We start from the raw sequence: 23,462 nt of genomic DNA on the forward strand, positions 1-23,462 counted from the left end.
TGACAACCCCACTGTGGACACACTGCAGGGTACACAGACAAACTAACATCAGACTATTTTTGTGTGGGCCTTTCAAGTTGTATTCTATAACATGTGTGCAACCCTGTTACTGAAACCTATTCAGTGTGGAAAATAAAAAGACAAAACAGGGAATGACTTGACAATAAAAACATTATAAAAAAAAATAAGTGACATGATTTAGGCGATTACTAACACCATGTATAGTATAAAGGTCAGACCTCTATGACATATTTTGTATTTTTCCAATGTTTTCTTATAAGAACGAGTGTCACTCTAACAATTACACTACATTTACTACATTTATATTCCATTTCCACTGCCAACTAACAGTGATTTGCAACACTGTACATAAAAGAAATTTATAGAAAAAAACATTACAAACATATAAATATTATTAAACAACATGTTATTTTTCCTCAGTATTTATTTGTCACACCTTGAAAAGTTAAGGTAGATTTTGAAAGTTGCTTAAATTAATCTAAATTAATTATTATTGTAATGTATTGAAACTGAATGGATATTCAGTATGACAGTAACAGGGTTGCGCAAGGCATACATACATTACATAATGAGCAATTTATATTTTTTCTTTTGAAACTGATTTAATAGTAATTATATTTGAAGCTCATATACAAGCTCACATACGGTTTTCCTTTTTACTCGTTTTTCTCCATTTGTCCTCGTCGGCCGCCGTAGGGTGTCGTGGCGTTTGTGTTGTGAGCAGACGTGCTACAGTTACCGGATCAATCAGAAGTCGAACTTCCTTCTTATTTAGTCTTTTAACATAAACCATTGGACAGTGTTAGCTTCGGTCGGGTCAAAATGAGGCGCGCCGGACTGGGTAAGAAACAAACAATTAAACCAAAGCTTCTCTTTTCTCATACGTAGCATTTGTTGCTAACTAAAGCTAGCTTATGTTAACAAATGTTTGTTGTTTGGTACTCTGAGTACTCTGTTGTTCATGAACGCTTCATTAATGCTTAATGTATTTTAATACAGGTGAAGGAGGCTCTGGGAACTATGTGGCTAGTGGATATAGTGTATACGAGGAAGAAAATGAACACCTACAGGAGGGACTCAGGGCTAAAGTCAACGCTTTAAAAAGTGTAAGTAACTGCTGATTACGAGCGTTTTGTTGTTATGTTTAACAGTCAGTAAATATTGCAGCAAAGAGTTTAATATAAATGACTCGACGGTTTCTGTATGTACTCAAAATGTAACCTAACTTCTTCAATTAGTGTGTTTTACAAGTCACGTAATCATAATGAATTGATTTTTACAGCTCTCCATTGACATTGGCACAGAAGTCAAATACCAGAACAAAATGCTGGACGATATGGTGAGTTTTACTTTGGAGTACGCTGGACCACTTGCTGCTACAGCAAAAAAAAAAAAAGAAGCAACATTTAGTGTTGTCTGAGGTTGGCAGGGAGCTATTTTTGCCTGCTTTATGTGTTTTATGTTGTGGTTTGACTTATTGGTCAGAAGTCACTAAGAAACCCCTCAAAACTAAAGAATTTGAGTAAATGATTCAGATACCATCACTGTAAACTTCAGAAATGTCTCCTAGCACTTGAATATTGTTCTCTGCTGGACTTATGTAATCAGGGTGGCTGTAGCTCAGGAGGTGGAGCAGGTCATCTAACCTGTCAGTGTGCCCCAGGGTGGCTGTGGCTACAATGTAGCTTGCCATCACCAGTGTGTGAATGTGTGTGTGAATGGGTGGATGACTGGATATGTAAAGCGCTTTGGGGTCCTTAGGGACTAGTAAAGAGCTATATAAATACAGGCCATTTACCATTTACATTTACCATCTACTAATCAGAAGGTTGGTGGCTTGATCCCTGGCTCCCCCTGGTCAGCATGCCAAATATCCTTGGACAAGATATTAACCCTAAGTTAATGCATCATTCTGACCCATCCATTGGAGTATGAATGTTTGTGAATGTTGGTTCGTAAGCACTTGAAATCATAGAAGAAAGTGCTTGTGTGAATGGGTGGATTTCGCATATTGTATTTAGTGCGTTGAATACTCAAGAAGAGTAGAAAGGTGCTATATAAGAATCAGTCTATTTACCACTTTTCTTCTCTGCTTCTCACTTTAGGACACAGACTTTGACTCCACGGGCGGCCTGCTTGGTGCCACCATCGGTAGAGTCAAGAAGCTGTCCCGGGGCAGTCAGACCAAAGTGCTGTGCTACATGCTGCTCTTCTGCTTTTTCGTCTTCTTTGTCCTGTACTGGTTTATCAGGTTGAGGTGATAGGAGGATCTTATTGGACTTTGCTCTTCTAGTTTGTGCTTCAATGACACATCTGAACCAGACCAGGATAATAAAGAGAAAAGGCAGGGATGTGTTTTTTTTTTTTTTTTTTTAAAGTCATTACACTTTAATATGTGCCACAGTGTCAGGCTTTCAAACAATGACTCGAGAAAAAGTGTAGAAAGGCCTACCAATGCTTTTTAAAGGAGTACTAAAAAGTATAAGTGGTTTAGGACAATGTCTGAGAAAATCAATAATCACAGGAAATGTAGTGCATACTGTATGCATAAATAAAGCAGACAATATCAGTATTTACGGTGTTTATACTTAATATCTGACCAGTTAACCTGGATTGAGAAGAGCATGATTTATGACTGTAGACGATACGGCGGTGTCGAGAACTGTAATTCTCAGCAATCAGCTGAGTTCAACTTGAACAAGTTATAGAATGATCTGCATAATCTAGTGCAGGGGTGCCCAATCCTAGTCCTCGAGAGCTACTGTCCTGCAGTTTTTAGATGCATCCCTAATGGTTTGATTACCTCTTCAGCATGCCATCAAGTTTGGCAAAGGCCTGATAACAAGCCATTCATTTGATTCAGGTGTGTCAAAACAAGGATGCATCTAAAACCTGCAGGACGGTAGCTCTCGAGGACTGGGATTGGACACCCCTGATCTAGTGTATGCGCTTTTAAGGGTGAAAGGACACATTCTATTGTGATATGACGACCACACGTGCGACAGTAGTGTACGTCATTGTTTCATCTTTATTGTAAAAATATTAATGTAAATAAACAAATTTTTTGCTCTGGATTAGCTGGTGTAACTTCATGCTGTTGGATGTGCTGAAATGTCTTCAGCGCGAAAATCTCAAACATAAAACATTAATTTTTCTTAATTCTAAACAATTACATAAGTAACAAATTACATACAACCAAAACTGCATTGTTGCACGTGTGTACAGACAAGGAAGGGGGGGGCTTCATTATTCTGTGTGATTGACCGTATGAGGATGTCTTTATGACCACATACAGTATTGTTAAAAAGGCAAAATCTCCTCATCTGAGTAACTGATCAAAGTGCACAAATCAGAAGTGATTTTCCCACTGAGGTTAGCGTTGATTACATCACTTGCCAGGTAGTGTGTCCATGTACTTGCAGATGATTCCCAGCATTACCTCATCAGCTCCTGCACCAATTGACATTAACCTGGAATCCCTGCAGAGAAGGAAAATTTCTTGTTTGTTTTTTTCTGTCACAATTACAAACACGAAGCTGCATGTAAGTCATTTAAATGATCCAAAGTTCAGTCACTTTTGGTTACACAATCCGGTTGCATTATTTGCCCTGTCACTAGATGTCAGCATCGTGCAAAACAAAGACTTAGGAATCTGAAACTAAGTGTTACTTGATTAAGCAGTAAATAACTGAACGGGGCCTCAGAAGTTTTCAAACATTCCGTAAAAGTTGCTTCTGTTCATCTGGTTGTAGCGTTTTCAGTGGGAGAAATGTTTCGTGACTCATTCAAGTGACTTCTCCAGTCTCCGCTGACTGCAGGTTTCCCCAACCTTATAAACAGAACATTTGCATAATGATTTAATATCATTTTTGGGATGTCCTTACCTGGATGATTGAGCATGCATCGAGAATTTTCAAGCATTATTAATAAAGTGAAGCCAATCATGTTTGCAATTTTAACATTAATTATTAAGAAATCACATTTAAATCATAAATGATATACATTAACTATCCATTATATTTAAACAATAAAATACATTAATCAGAAGGCTTAATTAAAGACCTGCAACAAAACTGAATGCTGGTGCCATAGAAATAATATATCCTAACAAAAGTGCATACAGTAGCTGCTGAGTCATGGATTTGGGTTAGATATAATATTTTTTTTCTGTTTTGCAGAGAGTAATAACTTGTGGCTACCTGGTTACGTTGCATTTTTATCATTTTCAGATATGACAATAAGGAAATCCAGATTAGTTACGTTAGAGTGAGCGTGTCTCATGCCTCATTTCATCTTACCTGTAAAATCGGCTGACTAGCACATCACTGGTGTAGCCCATCCCTCCCCAGTACTGGAGACAGCTGTCGCCCACTTCTCTGGCAAGGCGTCCCCCCTTTAATTTGGCCATGGATGCCAGCTTGGTGACATCGTTGCCTTTAATATACAGCGCTGCAGAGGGAAAACAAAGGATAGCCACGAGCCGGGAAGAGTGTAAAAAATGTCCAGGTGGACAGAATGAAAAGAGGAAAACAGACAATAAAACAAATGTGTTTCAGTTTCAGAATCACATGCGTCTGGCTCTGATTCAATGTTTTACCCCATTCAGGCCTTTTCCCAGTGCAACTGATCAGTGCCTCTATTGTAGGAACCCTCTAGAGGAACATGTGTGAGCCGCATGATTTCTCCTGTTTCAGCATCTAAAAAAAAAGAATTTGTGTGTCTGTGTGTGCGCTTAAACACCTGCACCAAACAGTCGCAGGGAGCTCTGCTTTCTGGGCAAGCAAATTCTGACTTGAACTGTTCCCAGTCTGATGAATTCACTCAAAGCTACTGGCCACTGAGGGGGTTTTAAACTGAGAGACAAATCACAAGAGCTTGGACAGCGACCCCACGGATGCAGACATGCATTCGTATTATAAAGATGGCCATGTGAAGCACTTGGACTGCATTCTGGCAGAGCTGGGCACGTGCCTTTTCTACAATAATATTAATACCACTGCTGTCCACTAAGCTTCATGCACTCTCAACCTGCTATTATACAAACACAATTCCAAAAAAAGTTGAGAAACTTTTTTGGAATTGGGTTTGTCTGGTTTGTTCCAAGGCGGAGGCACAAATCTCTCGGGGGGTTGCATCACAAAGGACATCCGGTGTAAAAACCTGCCAAATCAAATATGTGGAGCTCTGGGCTCTGTGGTGAGCCCTTGTAGGGAGCAGATGAAAGTAGCTTTCTTTCATTAAAAAAAAAGATGGCAGGATCTGACTGTGACATCACACACTTGTCTTTCAGAAATGCATAAAGAAACATTTAAAAAAAATCAGTTAAGAAAATACAAAACAGAAAATACTACTTAACATATTAAAATTAGAAATAAGCACGTTAATAAACAGAATGCAAAATTAAGCTAAAACGCAAATGAATAGGAAAAAGTCACATCATATTTGTGCTTACATTTATTAAAGTCTTTAATAATACTGTGATACCTTTAATGATATATTATTATATATCATATCGTTTAAGCACGTCTATAGAAAATGCCATTAATCATATTCTTTCCTGCTGGTAAGCTGATCATTTTCCAGTGGACATCCATGGGGATTCACTCACTCTTGGAGTTGGCTGCTTGAAGCCAAACATAATAAAGCTCCTTTGCACAGTACTTTATGCTTTCAGAGTGCAGTTTCTAAAATCAAATAATAATAAAATGTCATTGTGGTACACTAGTCCAAGGTTTTCTTATTAGTAATGCAAACATACAGCTGTCACATTTCCTGCATCTTCCATATATCCTACTGCTCTGAACCACACTTAGGACTAATTAAAAGTCACCCAGGTGCAGCCTACAATACTGAGCTAATATTAGCATGTAGCTTTATGTTGTCTATAAAGTCAAACTACCTGTAGCACGGTAGAGGAGAGAGCGGAGCAGCTCGACCTCCGTCTGCAGCTCGGCCAACCTGAAGTGAACCGCCTGGTGATGAAGGACGGGATGCTTGAAGATCTTCCTCTGCTGTGTGTACTGGATGGTCTCCTGAATGATGTTGTCCATAGTGGTCAAGACTGGAGGTGACACAGGATTATTTTTAACACCTCTGCTGAAATGTGTTATCTACCTTTGGTGAGAGACACTCTGGTTTGGATCAACCAAGCCAGACAGGCTAACACGAGCGTCAGATCCAGTAAAAACAGCACAAATAGTTTCTTACGCATTCTGGCCAAGACAAAATTGATTCAAATCAAAAGCAAACAACTGCTTTACAAATTACTAGAACTATGTGTCCTGAACTCCTCATTTATCTGAAAACTAAACGTGAAACTGAAATAGTGCATAAACTGCGCGAACTTCCAGTAAATTCCGTAGGAGGCTGATGTGGGGGGAAGATGGGTGAAAGTAAACTTTAGATGACATCATATCCTTGGAGTAATAAGTAAGATAAGCTTCACTGAGTAAAGTCGACTTACTATTGGCCACTGCCCAAAGCCTCTCTTCCTGGAACTGAAGCATCTGATAGGTAAAGCCCATGCCTTCTTGGCCGATAACATTCTTACAGGGCACGTGAACGTCATCGAAAAACACTTCGGCTGTGTCAGATGACCACATACCCAGTTTATCAATCTTTCGGGCGATGTGCACTCCTACAGTGGAACAGACAGGAAACAGAAAGAACGTCAACATGCAATACAATATAATTAAACAATCTGTGTGCTTTCCAAAAAAAGGCGCAATTGTGAACTTGGAAATGAATCACAGATAGTGGATTTCTGCAGAAAATGTCTTTTGCCATCTAACAAATCGACTAACCCTACCTGGCAAGTTCATGGGTAAACATATGAGTGATTTGTTCTTATGTGGGGGCCCGTCACTGGTGTTGGCGAGGAGACACATCCAGTCAGCCTGGGTACCGTTGGTGGTCCACATCTTTCCCCCATTGATCACATACTCATCACCTTTCCTCACCGCCTTGGTCTTGATACCTGAAAAGTGGTTGAGTGTTCAGAAAACTGGGGTTTAAATGGACACCTCAGATTAAAAGACTAGACATGAACCCTTAATGGAAATTAAAAATACTGGAGAAGAAGAAGATATAATATTAAACGCACTCGAGACATCAGAGCCAGCTCCAACCTCACTCACTCCAAGGCAGGCCACTTTGTCCCCACTGATGGAGGGAAGGAGGAACTCCTTCTTAAGCTCGTCCGAACCAAACCTGCAAACACAGACACACTATGACTGTGTGACGCCGTCTCTTTGTTTTTCCATCTGTTGTTTTATCTTCTACCAGTATTTTTAGGACAGTGTCAAATGAGAGTTTCGTCAAACTCGTGTAACTGTGGCAGATCGTGTGCTTTCAAAAAAAACACTGCCATGTTTGAGGCAATTACAGCTCCAGTGGGAGTGAGGAGGGAGCTCACACGGTATCACTCCCACTCATCTGCAGCTCTTTTATACTACTTAAACCTCATTGCAGGCGAGAGTAGATCCTCTAATTAAGCTCCCGAGACTCTGACTGTCTGTTTCACTGAATTTTTGTCTTGTGTCACCAAGAGCTAAAGTAAAGGGATATCACGTAACAAGCCAAGGTCCTGTATGCTTGGTAACAGTTTGCTTCACACCAAATGGGCGAAACAAAGTATTACCAGGCATATTAATTCACATACAGCTTAGGGAGTGTAACTCTGATCAATGGCTGCTCACGAGAGGTATTTACTAGTTTAATAATAGTAAAAATATAAGAAAACTGTTTTACATGTTACATAAAAGAAGGAACGATTGACTAAAAGAAATCAAAGAAAATAATGCCGTTCACACAGTTCATGTACTTTTCCATAAATCTAAGTGTTTTCTATCTTTGATCTAAAGATTATTGACAAAAAGTTACTACGATATTATCCACAGTTTTGACAGGAGTTTTATTTTCTCTGTTCCCATGTGACCATCCTCCCCACTGCAGGGGATTCGTTACAAAAGCAAGCAAAGCACCAACGTTCGTTGTAAGAATGGATTCAGAGAATGTGACGCTAGGTTTGCAGGCTTGTACCTGGCCAGCGCCGGAGTAGTCATGTCAGTTTGTACCCCGATGGCCATGGGGATTCCTCCGCAGCGGATGTTGCCCAGCTCCTCTGCCACTGCTGCACTGAAGCTGAAGTCGAGGCCCAAGCCTCCATACTCTGCACAAGACAAAACACATTTAACGCTTCAGCGCATCGTGTGTATTCATGAGTATCACTATTTTAGTCATTTAAACTTAAGAAAAACAAATGTGGATCCTTACTGCAAAGCACAAAGAGGCAGAAAGAATGGCTTACAAATCCTTTCCTGTGTCACATCCATCTATCCTCTATCTCTAAAATCACCACGCTCACACATGCACACGCAATATACGCCGGTATACATACATAACATTGTGATCTGTTGGCACTGGAGCATGCACTCAGATTAATTATAGGGTGTTATGATTAACGGTGTTATCTGTAATTATGTGTAAAAAGCACTGCTGGGGGATCAGTAGTCAGCTCATGTGTTCTACGACCATCTCTAATCGGATCTTGATCTCTTCAACGACCCATTTGCAAAAAAGAAGTAAAGAAACCAAAAACTGATGTCTATTTTCTTCCATTATGGCAGTGGGGATATTTGCAAAGAGCAAAGGTCCGTAATTGAGCTGCATGCTGTATAATAAACGTGTTTAAAACACACATTTATGTCAGTTGTCCTCACCAAGACCCATCCCTCATCTTTATTTTGCCTTTTATCCTCAATTAAAATGAAGCACCTGGTGTTATATTACATATTTAATGCAAAAGGAGAAATTTCTATCTGTTACTCGTGGAAGCAGGAAGCTGATGTACCCGCATTTATAATGAATTTTCTCTCAGCTTGGTTTGGCAAACAAATCCTGCCAAAAGAAAAAACACAATGAAGATAAACTGTCATTCTGCAGTACAAAAATATATATAAATAATTAAAAAAAATCCCTCAATTATCATGCTGGTCAAGCAGATTTAACCTGACAGTTATTCGTTTAGGACAAATGTCCTGATGATAATGGCCAGGCAGGCAAATGTAAGAAGACTAAGCATTTGTGAATGTTCGGTGCTGTTTTCTCATTACTAAATACAGCACAGCAGCCGATGAATGATGGATACCAGCACTGACTGACAATGAATAATTATGAGTGAATTTACCACACAGAGGCTGGCAACTCAAGAAAAGTGGTTTCATATCACCTGCCAGACTAGTTGGGGAATAATGGAAAGCGCAGTCTGTCAGAACGTCGAAGACGGACAGCGAATAACAGAAAAAGTCAAATAAATTGGGACAGAGAAAAGGGAAAATATATAGGGACAAGCAAACAAGGGAGTGGGGGAGCCAAAAATAAGAGGAAACAGGTGCAGCTGTGCAGAGATAAGTCCCTGAGCCCTGGAAACCCTGCAGCGGTTAATGTGAACGAAGGGAAGCACCGAGGTTTATCCCACTTTAAACAAAACAGCAGGCTGTCTGGTTGAACAAGCAAGCAGAAGAAAAACAAAGCAAAATCCTGTCACAAATGTCAAACCCATACACGTATGTCTGCTCAGGGAAGCAGATGTTCCTCGCTATAGGCTCCCATAGGGTGGAGCGCCACGTGAAGGAGAAACACAAGGATGAAGAATCTGGGAATTGAAGGTGCAGCACAGAGACACTGCAGCGATGATGGGTGTAGCATACTGTTATTTCTTTTATTTCTCTGAACTTAATATCGATATGAGGAACCCGATAATAAAACAGATCACTTCTCCCTGGATAGGAAAGATGAATCACCATCATAAGCCCTTCTGCAATACTGTCCTGTAATAACTATTATAATGGACACAGGTGCCATTGTGCTGCTTTGTCGACTCGCGAACGCGTGCATCATTATCGTCCTCATTACAGTGTGACGTCATATTAAAACCACTGTGCTAATGTTTCTGGACAGAAAAACCTTCTGTGAGGTATTCATCAAAGTATAGGCGAAGAGAAAAAGTGAGAGAAAAGTAACACCCTGGACATACGAGTCTCACCGAAAGGTTACTCCTTTCAAATCCTGCACGAAAAACACTCAGTGAAAGGGGAAAATGCGCGGGCTGCCAGGTTCTATCTGTCAGGCAGGACACAAGGCCATTTCCACTGTACGGTCAGCAGATACCTCTCTGTCAGGGAAAAGGAAAATAGTCAGTGAGCCAAGGGTCTTCCTCTTCTTCTTCCTCAACGTGGCTGCCTTGGGAAAACTTCCTGTTCTCGTGTTTTGAAAGGTTAAAATGCCTTTCCTTGTGCAGGGAGAAAGAGCAGAAAGTAAGTCTTCTGACTGCACACGGGGGGATTTTCTTTATGGCTTTTATTGATTCCTATTTTTAAAAAAACTGAGAATATGAGATTCAAGCCCTGCCTTAGATCTATTTAGTCAACAGTGTGTACTGCTTCTTAAATGTTAAGCTACCACTGTCACTACTGCATTTAAATAATATTCTTTAATTCCTATTTTGGGCTTCCTGTTAGAGTGATTTGACATTTTCCCGCACAGCCCTTTAAAACCTACAGTTTGTAATGTCAACACCAACTGCGGAAAACTAAAGAAAATGGTGTCACAACATTTCAACAGTTCATGCAAATCTTTTAGTGACTGCTTTATATTTACTATGCATAAGATACCTTTCAGTTGTTTGCTGTGCAGAGTTTTGTTCCCGTGCATTGAGGAACAAGCTGCCCGATCGCAACACGCTTTCACATTTTTACTACAAATATATGTTTTTGCAATGACTGACTCTTTGCTATGTACTTCTGAAGAGTTTTATTGCACTGTATTTAGCTTAAGCGCTTTTCTCATCAAGGGCAAACACGTCTCTCTTTCACTTGATGAATAACATCTAAATTAAACAGACTCCTAAATCCCCTTTTCCCATTCCTGTAATCCAAGCGTCGGAATCAATTAACACAATACAGAACTGTGTGAGAGTCTGCTTCATTAGTCGGCAGTGCGGTACACATAAACAGCTTATTGTAGTTTTTCTGACAGCATGCATTTTCACAGAGTGGAATCGTTGATCTTTTTTCCGTTATTATTAAAAGATATTCAGCAAGACGAATGAGTAAAGGTGTAAAATGCATTGTTTGTGCAGAAAACAGATGTCAGCCATGTTTCCTGGGGGATTTTAAAGAGATGCATACTCCACAGACTGAAAACAATTATATGATACGTCACGATGTCTGTGCAAATGAGGAGCTAATACCCCTTACATGACACAAAAGCAGAAAATCATTGCGTTGTGGTGACAGTGTGCGTAGTTAAGCATGCTTTTTCAGTTTTAATCATTTCTGAATTTAATTAACTCTCTGCAGCACCTCGAGGAGTCATGAAGCAGTCACTGTGGTAAGACAAACTGGGCAGGAGTATCCTTTTCTCTTTATTGCAGGAGAAAGCAATATTGATGTTAGCACCACTCCGACTATATGCTGCACAGCAAGAATACATTTTCGACCATGCCAGTTTGATGCCCTTAACAACTGTCATTTAATGACTGTTGCTGACTCTGTAATTTCAAATGGCATCTCTTAAGCATGTTTCTTGCACCATATGTGATTGCAGTTAATCTACAACCTGATCATACACTGCAAGGATTCTCCGCTCTAATCTTGTCAACTAATGCTTAATGCTTGTGTAGTCAGCACATTTTAATTCCCTCACCCTCCCTTCTCTCTGACCTACAGGCTTGTGGTGCAAACGTCTCACTGTCCAACAATGTTGCTCACATGCTTTTCTTCTATTCGCCGTCAAATGTCAGAAAACGAACGAGATCTCGAATATGCCAAAAAAGACGAGGCGTGGCTAATTGATTTAGAGAAACTGACCTTATTCTGTGGGAGTAATGCAATACGCTAGACATAAAACATCTGCTTTTGATTATCAAACACTTCCCATAAGTCTCGTTTCATATTCATAATGGATTACACATAGAACCGCACATATTTTGTGGTGCTGTACTGTAAATTTCTCACTGCCTCCCACCATCTCAGCGACGACCCAGCTGGATATACATCTGGAAAAAAGGATAGTCAGTTTCAGACAGCTGTAGTGGGATGCTGCTGTGACACCAGCACCCATCATCACAGTGGGAACATTTGTAAGCCCGACTCATAATGAATGGCTGTCAGAAGCAGAGAAAAGCAAACGGAACATGAATTCAGCTGTGAAAGAGATGTGCTGCATGTTTGCTGAAGCAGAAATGGTCAAAATGGGCAGACGGCGGAGGATTCCTCGGTTTCGAGTGCGCTGTGGGATATGTTAGCTATGTTACAAATTCATCATGGGGTTTTTGCAATGGCAAGATAAACAGCTTGACCAAGCAGCATTTATCATGTAGACTGAGGCCTGGATGATTAATCAGTCTTCACGTCTGCATGGACTACCAACGGGAAAGAGCAAGAAATATAAATGGACAAAAGTCTGTGTCGCGACATGCCCTCTAATACTGCCAAAGTCATTCTTGTGTGATAGATACACATATTGCAAACATAAGCCGAGCACCAATTGCCTTTATACTTTTAAGGTCAATATAAAGAAAATAGGAAGCAAGTAAAAACCACGCCAGTTTTTTTTTTTTGTTAGCACTTTGCGTGCTTAGAGAAAGTCATTCTTTCATCTTTTTATTATTATTCATTTCCTAAAAATACCCTTGTGTGTAAGACACAACAAAAAAGCAAAATGCTGCATTAAATTTGGCACCTTCGTGCGACGGCTATTATAGCTTAGATCCCGCCGTAGAAAACAAGCTTCCTCCAAAAAAAAGGCTTCTGAGGCTTTTGATGAAACAAAGCCTTTCCTTATCCCTCTCCTCCTAACAATGCATGAACCCCACCAGATAATTACACTCGTCGTTTTTCAAAATCACAGGTGTTGGAACCCATCCCAGCATACACTGCAAGTCTCTAAGAGATCTAACAACAATGCAGATGGTTTCATTTTCATGGTTTCACTCACAAAAAACACGAGTGAGGAGTGGACACTCTCCTGGAAACTGATATTAGAAGGGCTTACTGCATTACCCGAAAGATAATATTAGGTGTCTTACCAACTGGTTTGTTGACTCCTAGAAATCCTGCATTTCCTAAGATCTTGAAGAGCTTGTGGGCTGGAAACTTCCCTTCTGCTTCCCATTGATCGACGTAAGGGTTGATCTCCTGGTCGATGAGCTACGGCACAAACACCAGAGAAGAGAGGTATGATGTTGTATCTGTACTTCTACTTTACAGTGCACATGAAATCTTTATATCTGTTTCTTGTGAATTTTAAGCATTTGTTTTGTTTTGCATTCATTTCTTTCTTTTTCTTGTTGTTGTAACCATCATGTGATTCTAACAACAGCTGACAGCCCTGCTCTTTTGTCTCCTGTGTCATAAGACCTAAAGGACATGAGAGTGGGAAAGCACTTAAAATGATTTTTATATATAGTCGGCTTCCTGCTGTGTAGTGCACATATATTCTAAAGTCTACGTAATCTACTTCAAGCGGACAGAAACAGAAGGTATCACATATCAATGAATAGAAAAAGTATTATATGGTTGGCCCACAATCATGATGAATATGGTGACAGCATGAAAGGCATGCTATTCTCAACATGTATATGCTATCAGTGCACGCTTGCGTTTCGAGGGCTTATGCTGAGCACTTTTGTACTGATGCAGCTGGAAGCTAATATTGTGCAGATCTTTAGTATGCATTGCATGCCAATATTTTAATGACTCAGTGTTCTCCCCCATCATTTTGTTCTTGGCACTGCAGGGAAAACCTCCAAAGTAATATTTAGATCAGCATGCAAAACTAAATCTCAGTGCTGAAACCCATACCAATGGCATTCTTTTTGGGTTAGCAGCCACTCCATGTACTCAGCCACAAAGCCCGGGATACAGCTGCCTCAAAATGAAGGATGACTGTGGCATGTTTTATGATTTTAGAGTGGAACGAAAAAGTTGTAAAGCTTGCATCTGTGGTCAAGGGACAACTTTCATAATTTAAGAGGTAAAATGATTTGTTGAGGTACATGCTAACATATCATATATATATATATATATATATATATATATATATATATATATATATATATATATATACACATACATACATACACACAAAAGTGAGCCAAGCTTCATGCTATTTTTTAAACTAAACTTAACTAAATAATGATTTATATGCGAAGAACAAATGTTTTGTGGTCATCTTGAAACTCAAATTTACATAATATCCATCAACACTGACAGCAGCTTTTGCTTTTGTCTCCTGAATCCAAATGAAAGCTGCAGTGTCCTCTAACAGTGTTTTCTGAGTCATCAAAGTGTCTGTAGTGAGTATAGACCAGGTTGCACCCTGGTTTTTCAAGCAGACTGTGAAATCATTGAACTCTGGTGCCATGATTCATTTCAAGCACCTGGAAGTGGTCCCCAGATGGTGAAGCACCAATGAACTCAAATGCTTCCCAGGGAATAGCTACATCCATAGTGTGGGTTACAGTTCATCTGGTACTGTGTTTGTCAGTTTCTAAAACAATTCTCCCTCACACAGCAGGTCTGACAGAACATCAACATCTTCTGCAAAATAACCTCAGCATCAAGTGCTGCCAGGCAAGCGAATCAATTAACACGTAAACATAGAAAATAAAAACTTATGTGGTGTAACTGTACCCGTCCATTTTTTAATGTTTCTAAAAATCCACTGAGGCATCTTCACTTGCTATTTGTTAATAAGCTTTCTTTAATGGGCCATGTTTTCAACAGAGCCATGACTATTTGCTCCTTCACTGTTTCTCTGCTATGTACTGTATGCTCTAAATGTTGGGAAAAGCCAATAAAAAGTAATGATTAAAAAAAAGACATATTAGGTAGAAATGGGAATAATTAGATTCAAGTCTCGGCCAATAAAACTGAGCTCTGAGAAGTCAAAACTATTGGATTATTTCTTTGTGTTTCTTTGATTAAATGTTCAGTATTAAAGCGTTCAGAAGTTGTTTTTTTTCCAGGATTGGAAAAAGTCACGCACACGGTCATTCTCAGCTGCCAAAACACCCAAACCTGCCAACTACTGAACAAGCCAAAAGCAACATTCTGGGTGAGAAATAAAGAAAACATGACCATCATCATTTCACCGTACAGAACAGAAAACAGACAATACCTTTGACACTGATACAGTGGCATACCTGGGCTGTACTCTTTTAAAAGAAGGCTCACTTACAGAACTGTTCAACACAAGAGCCAACATTTAAAAAAAGGAGGCACTAGTTCTTTTTAACGTTCAGAACCTGCGGAGGGAAAGGGAGTGCCCATTTGTTGCTGGAAAGGGAAACATAAATGTCATCTGGGAGTAACCCAATTCTTACAAAGGTTATTGTGTAGTTCCTTTGCAACATAACAGAAGAATTTCACATCACTGACCTGACATGTAGTTAGGTCAGGTCAGAAACATTGCAACAAAAAGTCTTACTAAATGTCCAGTTTGGAGAAAAAGTCTTTAAAGAGTCTAAAGTCAATGGAAATTAAAAAAAAAAAAACGAGGTGAAGGTGCACGAAAATCCCTGACTCATTATTGAATGGGAACAAAAATAATAATAACAGATGAATCATTCTTGCTTTTGACCTTCTGAAGGGGTATTTTTTCTTCTTGCGGCTTGACATACATCATAATTGACAGTCATACAATTAGGGCTGCCACAAACGATTATTTTGATAGTCCACTAGTCACCAATTATTTTTGCAATTAGTGGACTAATCAGATCATGCATCCATTGGACGTAAAACGTACAGCTTATTGCACCTGCAGCATCTGCTCTTATATAACTATCATTAGCTTACAGCTTGAAGTGTTTAAGGTATGTGCTAACTAAAAATAAAGACAAGATGATAGTTTATTAAATCTTAATGAAATTTTCAGATTGTTTCGGTGAAGTTTAATAAACTCTGCCGTCTGCTCCTTGCTATCTAAAATATAACGGGACACCGGAGTATATTCTCGAGCATCTCACATTTCTGATAATCAGTTGTCTGCTTGACGTTTATTCAGCTGTGTAAAAAATATAACTTTAATCTCAGCCAAACCAATTTACTCAGGAACAAATAAAATACTAAAAAAAAAGCCAAACAATAACATTTTTTAAGTTATCTAAGTGACTTAAATATCATGTTTAACCTGAGTAGCGAAAGACAATGGTGGGTTTGAAAACGATTTGCCGGGAGTCCGGTGTTCTCACCGGCTCTAGTGAGCCTTGAACCCGGCTAGCTATCGAGCTAGTGGGTAACAGAAGTCTCCGAAAACATCAGAGCGCTTTTGAAAATATGTGGTGTCTTGATAAACTGAGCAGATATTTGAGGTTTACACAGCTACATTCTCGCCTGAAAATATGTTAAACTTTATTTTGTGACCCAAAAAGAATAATAAGAGTAATATTAAAACTAACCAGCTACCGCCATTGTTGACAACTGCGCTGGGCCGCGCTATGAATTCTGGGACACAGCTTCTTCTTCTTCTTCGGGGTTTAACGGCAGCTGGCATCCTTGTACAAGCAGTGCTGCCATCTTCTGTTTCAGTCCGTTATTACACTCTTAAATCCTACTACTTATCCCTGCGTCTTTTGGGATCTTACAAAGCTTCAAACGACGCGTCGACTATTAAATCAGTCGTCGACGATTTTAATAGTCGACTAATCGTGGCAGCCCTACATACAATGCAGCCCATATCAAAAAAACCATTGTATTTAGATAATACTGTTATTGTTGATCATAATGAATTCAAAACTTATCAATACATCCGGCAAATTAATTTGATTAAGTGCGACAAACCTTGAAGCCTATGAGCAATCTGTCTATCTTTCTGCTGCTTAATTAATATTCAGAGTGCAAAATGTAAAATTATCCCAATAGACCTCTATGCAAAACATCAAATATATTAATAACAGACTACGTACCATGGGCTTTTAAGGTAACTGTAAGTAAACAACATTTTCTTCAACCAGCTGTATCAGCTAATTATAATGCCATTTCTATCCTTCATTTTTTTCAAATGCTTATTATTATTATTAGAAGACATTGAATATATGTTCATTGCTATGCAGATGACACTCTATATTTGACTCTATATGAAGCCAGATGACACAAATCAAATCCAAATTCCAAATTCAGACAAAAAAGGGTTTTTATAATGGGTCCTAAAGACATCCTAAACATGATACTAACTCTCGATGACATCACCTTGGCCTCCAGTAGAACTTTAAGAAATTAGTCATTTTTTCACCAGGATATGTCTGTCAGAGCACATGTTAAACAAATATGAAGGACTTGCCTTCTTTTATTAGATCACAGAGACCATATTTCTCCCATACTGACATTCTCATTGGCTCCCTGTTAAATCCAGAATTCAATTTAACATCTTTCTCCTTACATACAAGGTCTTGAATAAACAGGCCCTATATTAGTGTGCCTTTTGTCCCATCTCTCTCCCAGTAGGTCTCAACAGATGCTGCCCCTCCTTGAGCCTGCCAGGGTTTCTTCCTGTTAAAAGGGTGTTTTTCCTCCACACTTTTGCCATGATCTTGCTTATCTGATTGTTTGACTTTCTGTTTAATATTGTAGGGTCTTTACCTTACAATATAAAGTACCACGTAGATAGGAAATAAATGTAAAAATTGACCAATTTTACAAGACAAAAATAGAAAATAAAAAAGTCATATCTCAGAAATATTTGTATTTGTTGACCTGTCAGAAATTCCCGTCTGACAGGTCAATGTGAGTAGTCTCTTCCTAGAATTTTCTGCTAATTTTATCTGTTAAAGCACTTGAACTTCCAGGCACTTAAATTAGTTGTGGAAACATTGGTGTTGTGAGCGTCTAACCTTCAGCAGTAACAAAGGGATTTCCTAAAACCCCGTTTGACACCCCTAAACAAAGACAGTACGGCTCTTTTAATAAACTGCTCCCCCTTGAGTTCCCTTTCCAGTACTTCCGACTTATTGTCCTGTATTTCCTTTTAATTTTTATACACCCTTCCCAGTTTTCCCAGTGCTATTTTATTTTTGACCTTCTGGCATCCTTAAAAGGTTTAGTCAGACAACAAACTTCCTTCTATTTACTACAACAGCTTTGCCTTAAATTAGGCTCTTATTGTTAATTTTTCAGACTTTGTTGCCAATGTCACTATAGTAATAGAAATTCTAAATGAGTCAGACTAATTACTAATGCTTCCTATCATTTTTTTAATACCATCATTTGGAGCTACTAATATTTAGGCCCTTAAAAACCCAAAGCTTTGAATGCCAGGAAGCACAAACTGTAACAAAGAGACAAAAAAACGCAGAAATCTCTGATAAGGAAGGCCAATACATAATTGTATTGGCATCAAAATGAATCCAAGACACCCGAGGCCCTTTAAATTATCTCAGTTAAAATGTAAAACCCTCACTTAATGTGTCTTTACAACCTACCCTTGCTTAAGCAAAGAGCAAAACAGTCCATCTCACCTTCTCTGCCTGGCCTTTTAGACAAATTTAGCAAATAGAAACAAACTAAATCAAATCAACAATCCAAAGTTCAGATCTTCTGTATAACAGAATATTTCAGGGGCTTGTCACTGAAAATATAAAACTGGACTCACAAACAGATTCTCCCCAATCACACAGCTGTGACTGTTAGTTTCCAACAACCTCAATAATAATTCTGAAAATGCCAGTGTTGGGTTTATCTAGGCACAAACGCTGCTGGAACACGAGACCAACTAACTGCACGACAAAACAAGGCAAGACAGAGCTCTTTGTCTTTGTGGCTCGCGAGGTCAGTTAGTCAAAGTTGAGGAAAAGATTCCTTCACCTGAACTCAACCAACTTCAACTGATTCCTTTGGCTACATCACTTTTTATTGTCAGCAAGCAATCATTCTTGAATATGCAATTACAAATACTTTCTTAAGTATTCTTAAGGAACATCAGTGTCTGTATTGTGGGTGTGTGTGTGTTTCTAGCCATACTGTACATACGAATTTCAATGAACTTAAACTGTATGCAGAAGTAAGCGTCTTGCTAAACTACAAGAACAGGAACCTGCAACAGGTCATGTCTCAAATACATGTTTAAAGGTGTGAACTCTCGAACTTTTAAGAAAATAGAACAGTCTGGTTTCAAAAGCTATAATGGAACTATAACATCGAGACTTCTTCCGCTCATCTCATGGTACACAAGTGCACACAGACTCTTATCAGACCTAATAAGGATAGGATACTTTATCAGCATACAAATGATTAAATATTTCTAAGCTTAAATGACAATATTAAATTATTAATTCTGACAGCCAGCCTCTATAGCCAGAGGAAGAACACCAGCTCTGGCTCCTAGATAAGTGATACGCACTATTTGACTCCCAGCCAACTATTTATTTGATACAAACAAAAATGTGGTCTGTTTAGGCTAAAGTACATTGGCCTGATTACCTGTTTAATGTGAAGGCCATGACCCACTCGTTACTCCAATCACCATCAGTGTTTATCTAGACACAAAAATAAACCACCAACAAACCAACTGATATCAGGCATTTGGGGACTTGTCCCCTCAAACAATGGTTTCATTGTGACCCTAAATGTGATTTAAGTCAGAGCACAGTCATAACTGTCCTTCAAAGAGGGCTAATGGTGAAAAACATAGACGTCACCTCTAATATCCTACATAAACAACTTTTAAAATGTGCTCTTGCTACTTTATTGTTTTATATTTATCAATGTGCACACCAGCACGCCACACCACAGCTTCTGAATATTCATTTAACAAATAAACATGTACATCAAAACCTTCAGTTTCCTTAAATAGCTCCTTGAATATAACAAATCTGAACGGACACATATAAACATGCTGTGCATGTTGGCGAGAGCATGGCTGACATTAATTAGCAGGATGTGGGAGTGCACGGTAGGTCATGAATCCATACAAGCTGGTGTTGTGCCAAAAAGTAATTTACTGTATATGCCAAAAGTCTTCTGCAAGTATTTAAACTATGGGAAATGAGTTGTTGGCCTATAATTTGTCAAACATATCGTTTGTGAATGATATCAAGTCAATTTGTGCAACAATGAACAACTTCTCGTCACAAGGTAGAAGCTGCAATCACTTTTTTAGCAAAGAGTCTTTCATATATCCTTTGCTTATCCAGGTAAAAGCACTCATTGAGATTAAAAATGTCTTTTTCAAGAGAGATCTGACCAAGAGGGCAGCAGAAATTGCAAAAAGTACAACATAACATTTCTATAAAGATTTCAAGTGGCCAAAAAGGACTGTATTGGTTGCACTGTAGAACATCACTAAGTAGGTACATTAACGCAGTCTCTTGCAAAAGAACGTGGATTATTGCAAAAACAGTTATTTCTTTATAACACATATAACCTATTAGTAGTTCCTGTTAACTACAACCTATTTACCAACATGAGCAAAGATATTAGACATTAAAAAAACAAATGGAAACACCGGAAATCACTTTTTGACACAACCCCGGCGGCTGTGTTCGCCACTGTAAACAGAGTAGTATGGGCTCAAAATGTGGTCATAAATATTTTGTACTTGTAAAAAAGATTTGTATGTGTAAAAAAGATTTGTGTGTGTGTAAAAAAGATTTGTATGTGTAAAAAAGATTTGTGTGTGCGTAAAAAAGATTTGTATGTGTAAAAAGAATTTGTGTGTGCGTAAAAAAGATTTGTATGTGTAAAAAAGATTTGTGTGTGCGTAAAAAAGATTTGTGTGTGCGTAAAAAAGATTTGTGTGTGGACTTAGAAAAAAAAACCCTGCAAGTTACAAGTACGAATTTTGACCCTATTTTTCTTCCTTTCATCTGATTGGTCAATGTCATGTCAATCACAAATGTAACAATCCAATCAGAGAACAGATGGGTTTGGCTGTCGGAGGGGCGCTTTTTTGAACTGCAGGTCCTTGAAGGGTGATACAGTTTGAAGCTGGAGGATCTCTATATAAATATCCGATAGCAGCTAGGTCCCCTAACTTTCAGTAGCTGTTGAAAGGAAAAAGTTGTGGTATATCAGTGGTTAGAAATACCATTATTACTTTAGGATTAGTTTAACACAAAGTCAGGGCTGACCCAGGACCATTGCTGTGAGTCACAGTGCGCAGCATAAAAGTCCTTTCACATCAGATGCAGGATGTGCTGCTAATGCTAACTGCTAACTAAAAGCAAAGGATCCAGAATTTGTTACGCTGGCTGCTGGGCTCTGTGGGTTTTTGCAGCAGCTCTACCTGTACTAGATGCACCTGCTCCTTGTCTTTTCTATCTCTGACTTTATGTCCTCTACAAGAGTTTCTGTTTTTTTTGCTGGTTCTTCAAATGTTCAATAAAAACATGTATGCTAATTCATAACGAAGAAAGCTTTGTAATGAAGACTGTCATTTCCAAAACACTGCCCGCCCCCACCCCGCGGTCCGCAGCGCTGTTGAAAAGGCTGTGGAAGTCCCTATATTAAACACGTAGACCTGTGACACAAAAATCACCAAACTCGGACGACCACAGACTGTTTTCCTTCGTGGTGATGAAGGAAAACGCTGGGTTGGCATGTAAAAGGGCATTTATTCCCTTCAAAGACCTGCAGTTCAAAAAAAGCGCCCCTCCGACAGCCAAACCCATCTGTTCTCTGATTGGATTGTTACATTTGTGATTGACATGACATTGACCAATCAGATGAAAGGAAGAAAAATAGGGTCAAAATTCGTACTTGTAACTTGCAGGGTTTTTTTTTCTAAGTCCACACACAAATCTTTTTTACGCACACACAAATCTTTTTTACACATACAAATCTTTTTTACGCACACACAAATCTTTTTTACACATACAAATCTTTTTTACGCACACACAAATCTTTTTTACACACACAAATCTTTTTTACGCACACACAAATTCTTTTTACACATACAAATCTTTTTTACGCACACACAAATCTTTTTTACACATACAAATCTTTTTTACACATACAAATCTTTTTTACAAGTACAAAATATTTATGACCACATTTTGAGCCCATAGGAGTAGCCTTAGCCAACCTGACGTTCTGCCTTGTTCTTCTTCTGTCCTTCAAAACATGCACGCGTGTGCGGTTATTTGCGGACACATAAAATAACACTACTTTTCAAATGTAGCGGTAACAAGCAGGAAAAAGCTGGACTTAAACACTGGCGCCTGATTCCTTTGTGTGGGCATGAAGAGCAGACAGGAGACGTCAACACAGCTCAGCGGAGGAGCAAGCTAGCACTGACCTCTCACCTACTTTTACTTTACTGCCCCCCGCGCTGATTTTAGGGTCATGTTAGGGAGAATAACACTGCTGTTGCAACTGTCTCTTCGCTAAAAACATGCTGTGTTTTCGTTGTTGTCTCAAAACTTCCTGGTGTTAGCAGTCCTGCATACCTTTCTGAGGGACTCCTTTAATGCAAAGTGCTCTTGTGTGTAGATTAAATGGTCGGCCGCAGTCTCTGGGGCACTGGACTTTACTTGTTTAGATGACACTTTCTCAGTCAACGAGCGGACACCACCACCCAGTGAAGTTAACTTGTAAAAATGACTGCTTCTGACCAGCACGTTTAAACGCAGGGCTCCTCCGCGCAGCGCCATCTCTGTTGACAGCAATATGTACGTGTGTGCGCATGCGCTGGTAGGAAGTTCTCACTGGATCAAATATTAACCCAGTGGGAAAGTAAAATATTAGCAAAGCTTGACTTCCCACCATTATTGGGGGGAAATTTTGTCATAAAATGTATCGTAAATTGGGTACCCTGGTGTGTAAATAATTACTCTATCACCAGCAAGCATTGAAAGTAGCCATGTAAGTTATCTAACGTTGTTACATTGTTACTATCATCAATGTAATAGCAAGATTTACTATCGCTTTTGGCTGTGGGTTTTGTTTTTAAAGTATTTTGAGCCCAAATGCAATTAATTTTTATTTTCATTATGGATTCATTTTACTAATAATTATGCTGTCTGACAGAAAGCGTGTTAAAGCGTGTTGCAGAATAGGAAAGAAATGAAACATATTATGATACTCATTTTATATCCTGGAGGGCTTTATAGCAGAAATAATCTGCAAATTGAAAGTGGCTTTGGAGAAAGTCCTATTTTCCACAGGATTGGTTTTAGATAGACACAACATTTTCTTTTTCTATCAGTGCTGCATCTAGTCTGCTGTGTTCAGTTCAATTACTTGTATTAATAAAGCCTTAAAACTTTTTGGAGTCTGCATGAAACTACAGAAAGAAGATTTAAAATAAATTCAATCTACAATGAAATGAGCAAAAAAAAAGAAGAAGAAGAAGGAGAAGACTCGCACTTTAGGGAATAAGATCTCAAATTTGATGTTCACCATCATTATTGGAACAAAATAATAATGATCACATAAAGACTTGGA

The 23,462-nt window shown here is 38.9% G+C and overlaps 2 protein-coding genes across 2 annotated transcripts; one reads left to right on the plus strand and one right to left on the minus strand.

Annotated features, from left to right (window-relative positions):
* Positions 1-715: 715 nt before the first annotated feature.
* On the plus strand, positions 716-3,095 carry bet1 (Bet1 golgi vesicular membrane trafficking protein). The gene is made up of 4 exons (XM_084919356.1): positions 716-862; positions 1,021-1,127; positions 1,304-1,360; positions 2,127-3,095. The coding sequence occupies exons 1-4, from the start codon at positions 844-846 to the stop codon at positions 2,280-2,282; spliced, it is 339 nt and encodes a 112-aa protein (XP_084775482.1). The 5' UTR covers positions 716-843; the 3' UTR covers positions 2,283-3,095.
* On the minus strand, positions 3,030-23,291 carry LOC146362723 (putative acyl-CoA dehydrogenase 6). Its single transcript, XM_084919354.1, has 9 exons — positions 22,466-23,291; positions 13,112-13,232; positions 8,062-8,191; positions 7,124-7,230; positions 6,830-6,997; positions 6,485-6,658; positions 5,921-6,082; positions 4,320-4,470; positions 3,030-3,500 (listed from the first exon to the last, which is right to left on the minus strand). Exons 1-9 carry the CDS (start codon positions 22,667-22,669, stop codon positions 3,410-3,412), a joined length of 1,308 nt encoding a protein of 435 aa, XP_084775480.1. The 5' UTR covers positions 22,670-23,291; the 3' UTR covers positions 3,030-3,409.
* Positions 23,292-23,462: the final 171 nt, after the last annotated feature.

The sequence above is a fragment of the Perissodus microlepis genome, chromosome 22 (genome assembly GCF_051167445.1).
Source record: "Perissodus microlepis isolate ML-2025 ecotype Zambia chromosome 22, ASM5116744v1, whole genome shotgun sequence".
In the NCBI taxonomy this organism is placed as follows: Eukaryota; Metazoa; Chordata; class Actinopteri; order Cichliformes; family Cichlidae; genus Perissodus; species Perissodus microlepis.

Bases quoted from the DNA above. Each gene is read 5' to 3' on its own strand.
- bet1 (XM_084919356.1), top strand. The intron at 1,128-1,303 runs GTAAGTAACTGC...TGATTTTTACAG, and splicing joins AAGTCAACGCTTTAAAAAGT to CTCTCCATTGACATTGGCAC. The intron at 1,361-2,126 runs GTGAGTTTTACT...TTCTCACTTTAG, and splicing joins ACAAAATGCTGGACGATATG to GACACAGACTTTGACTCCAC.
- LOC146362723 (XM_084919354.1), bottom strand. From the start codon at position 22,669: ATGGCGCTGCGCGGAGGAGCCCTGCGTTTAAACGTGCTGGTCAGAAGC. The intron at 13,233-22,465 runs GTATGCAGGACT...TTTGTGCCGTAG, and splicing joins TAAAGGAGTCCCTCAGAAAG to CTCATCGACCAGGAGATCAA. The intron at 6,659-6,829 runs GTAGGGTTAGTC...GTTCCACTGTAG, and splicing joins TTTACCCATGAACTTGCCAG to GAGTGCACATCGCCCGAAAG.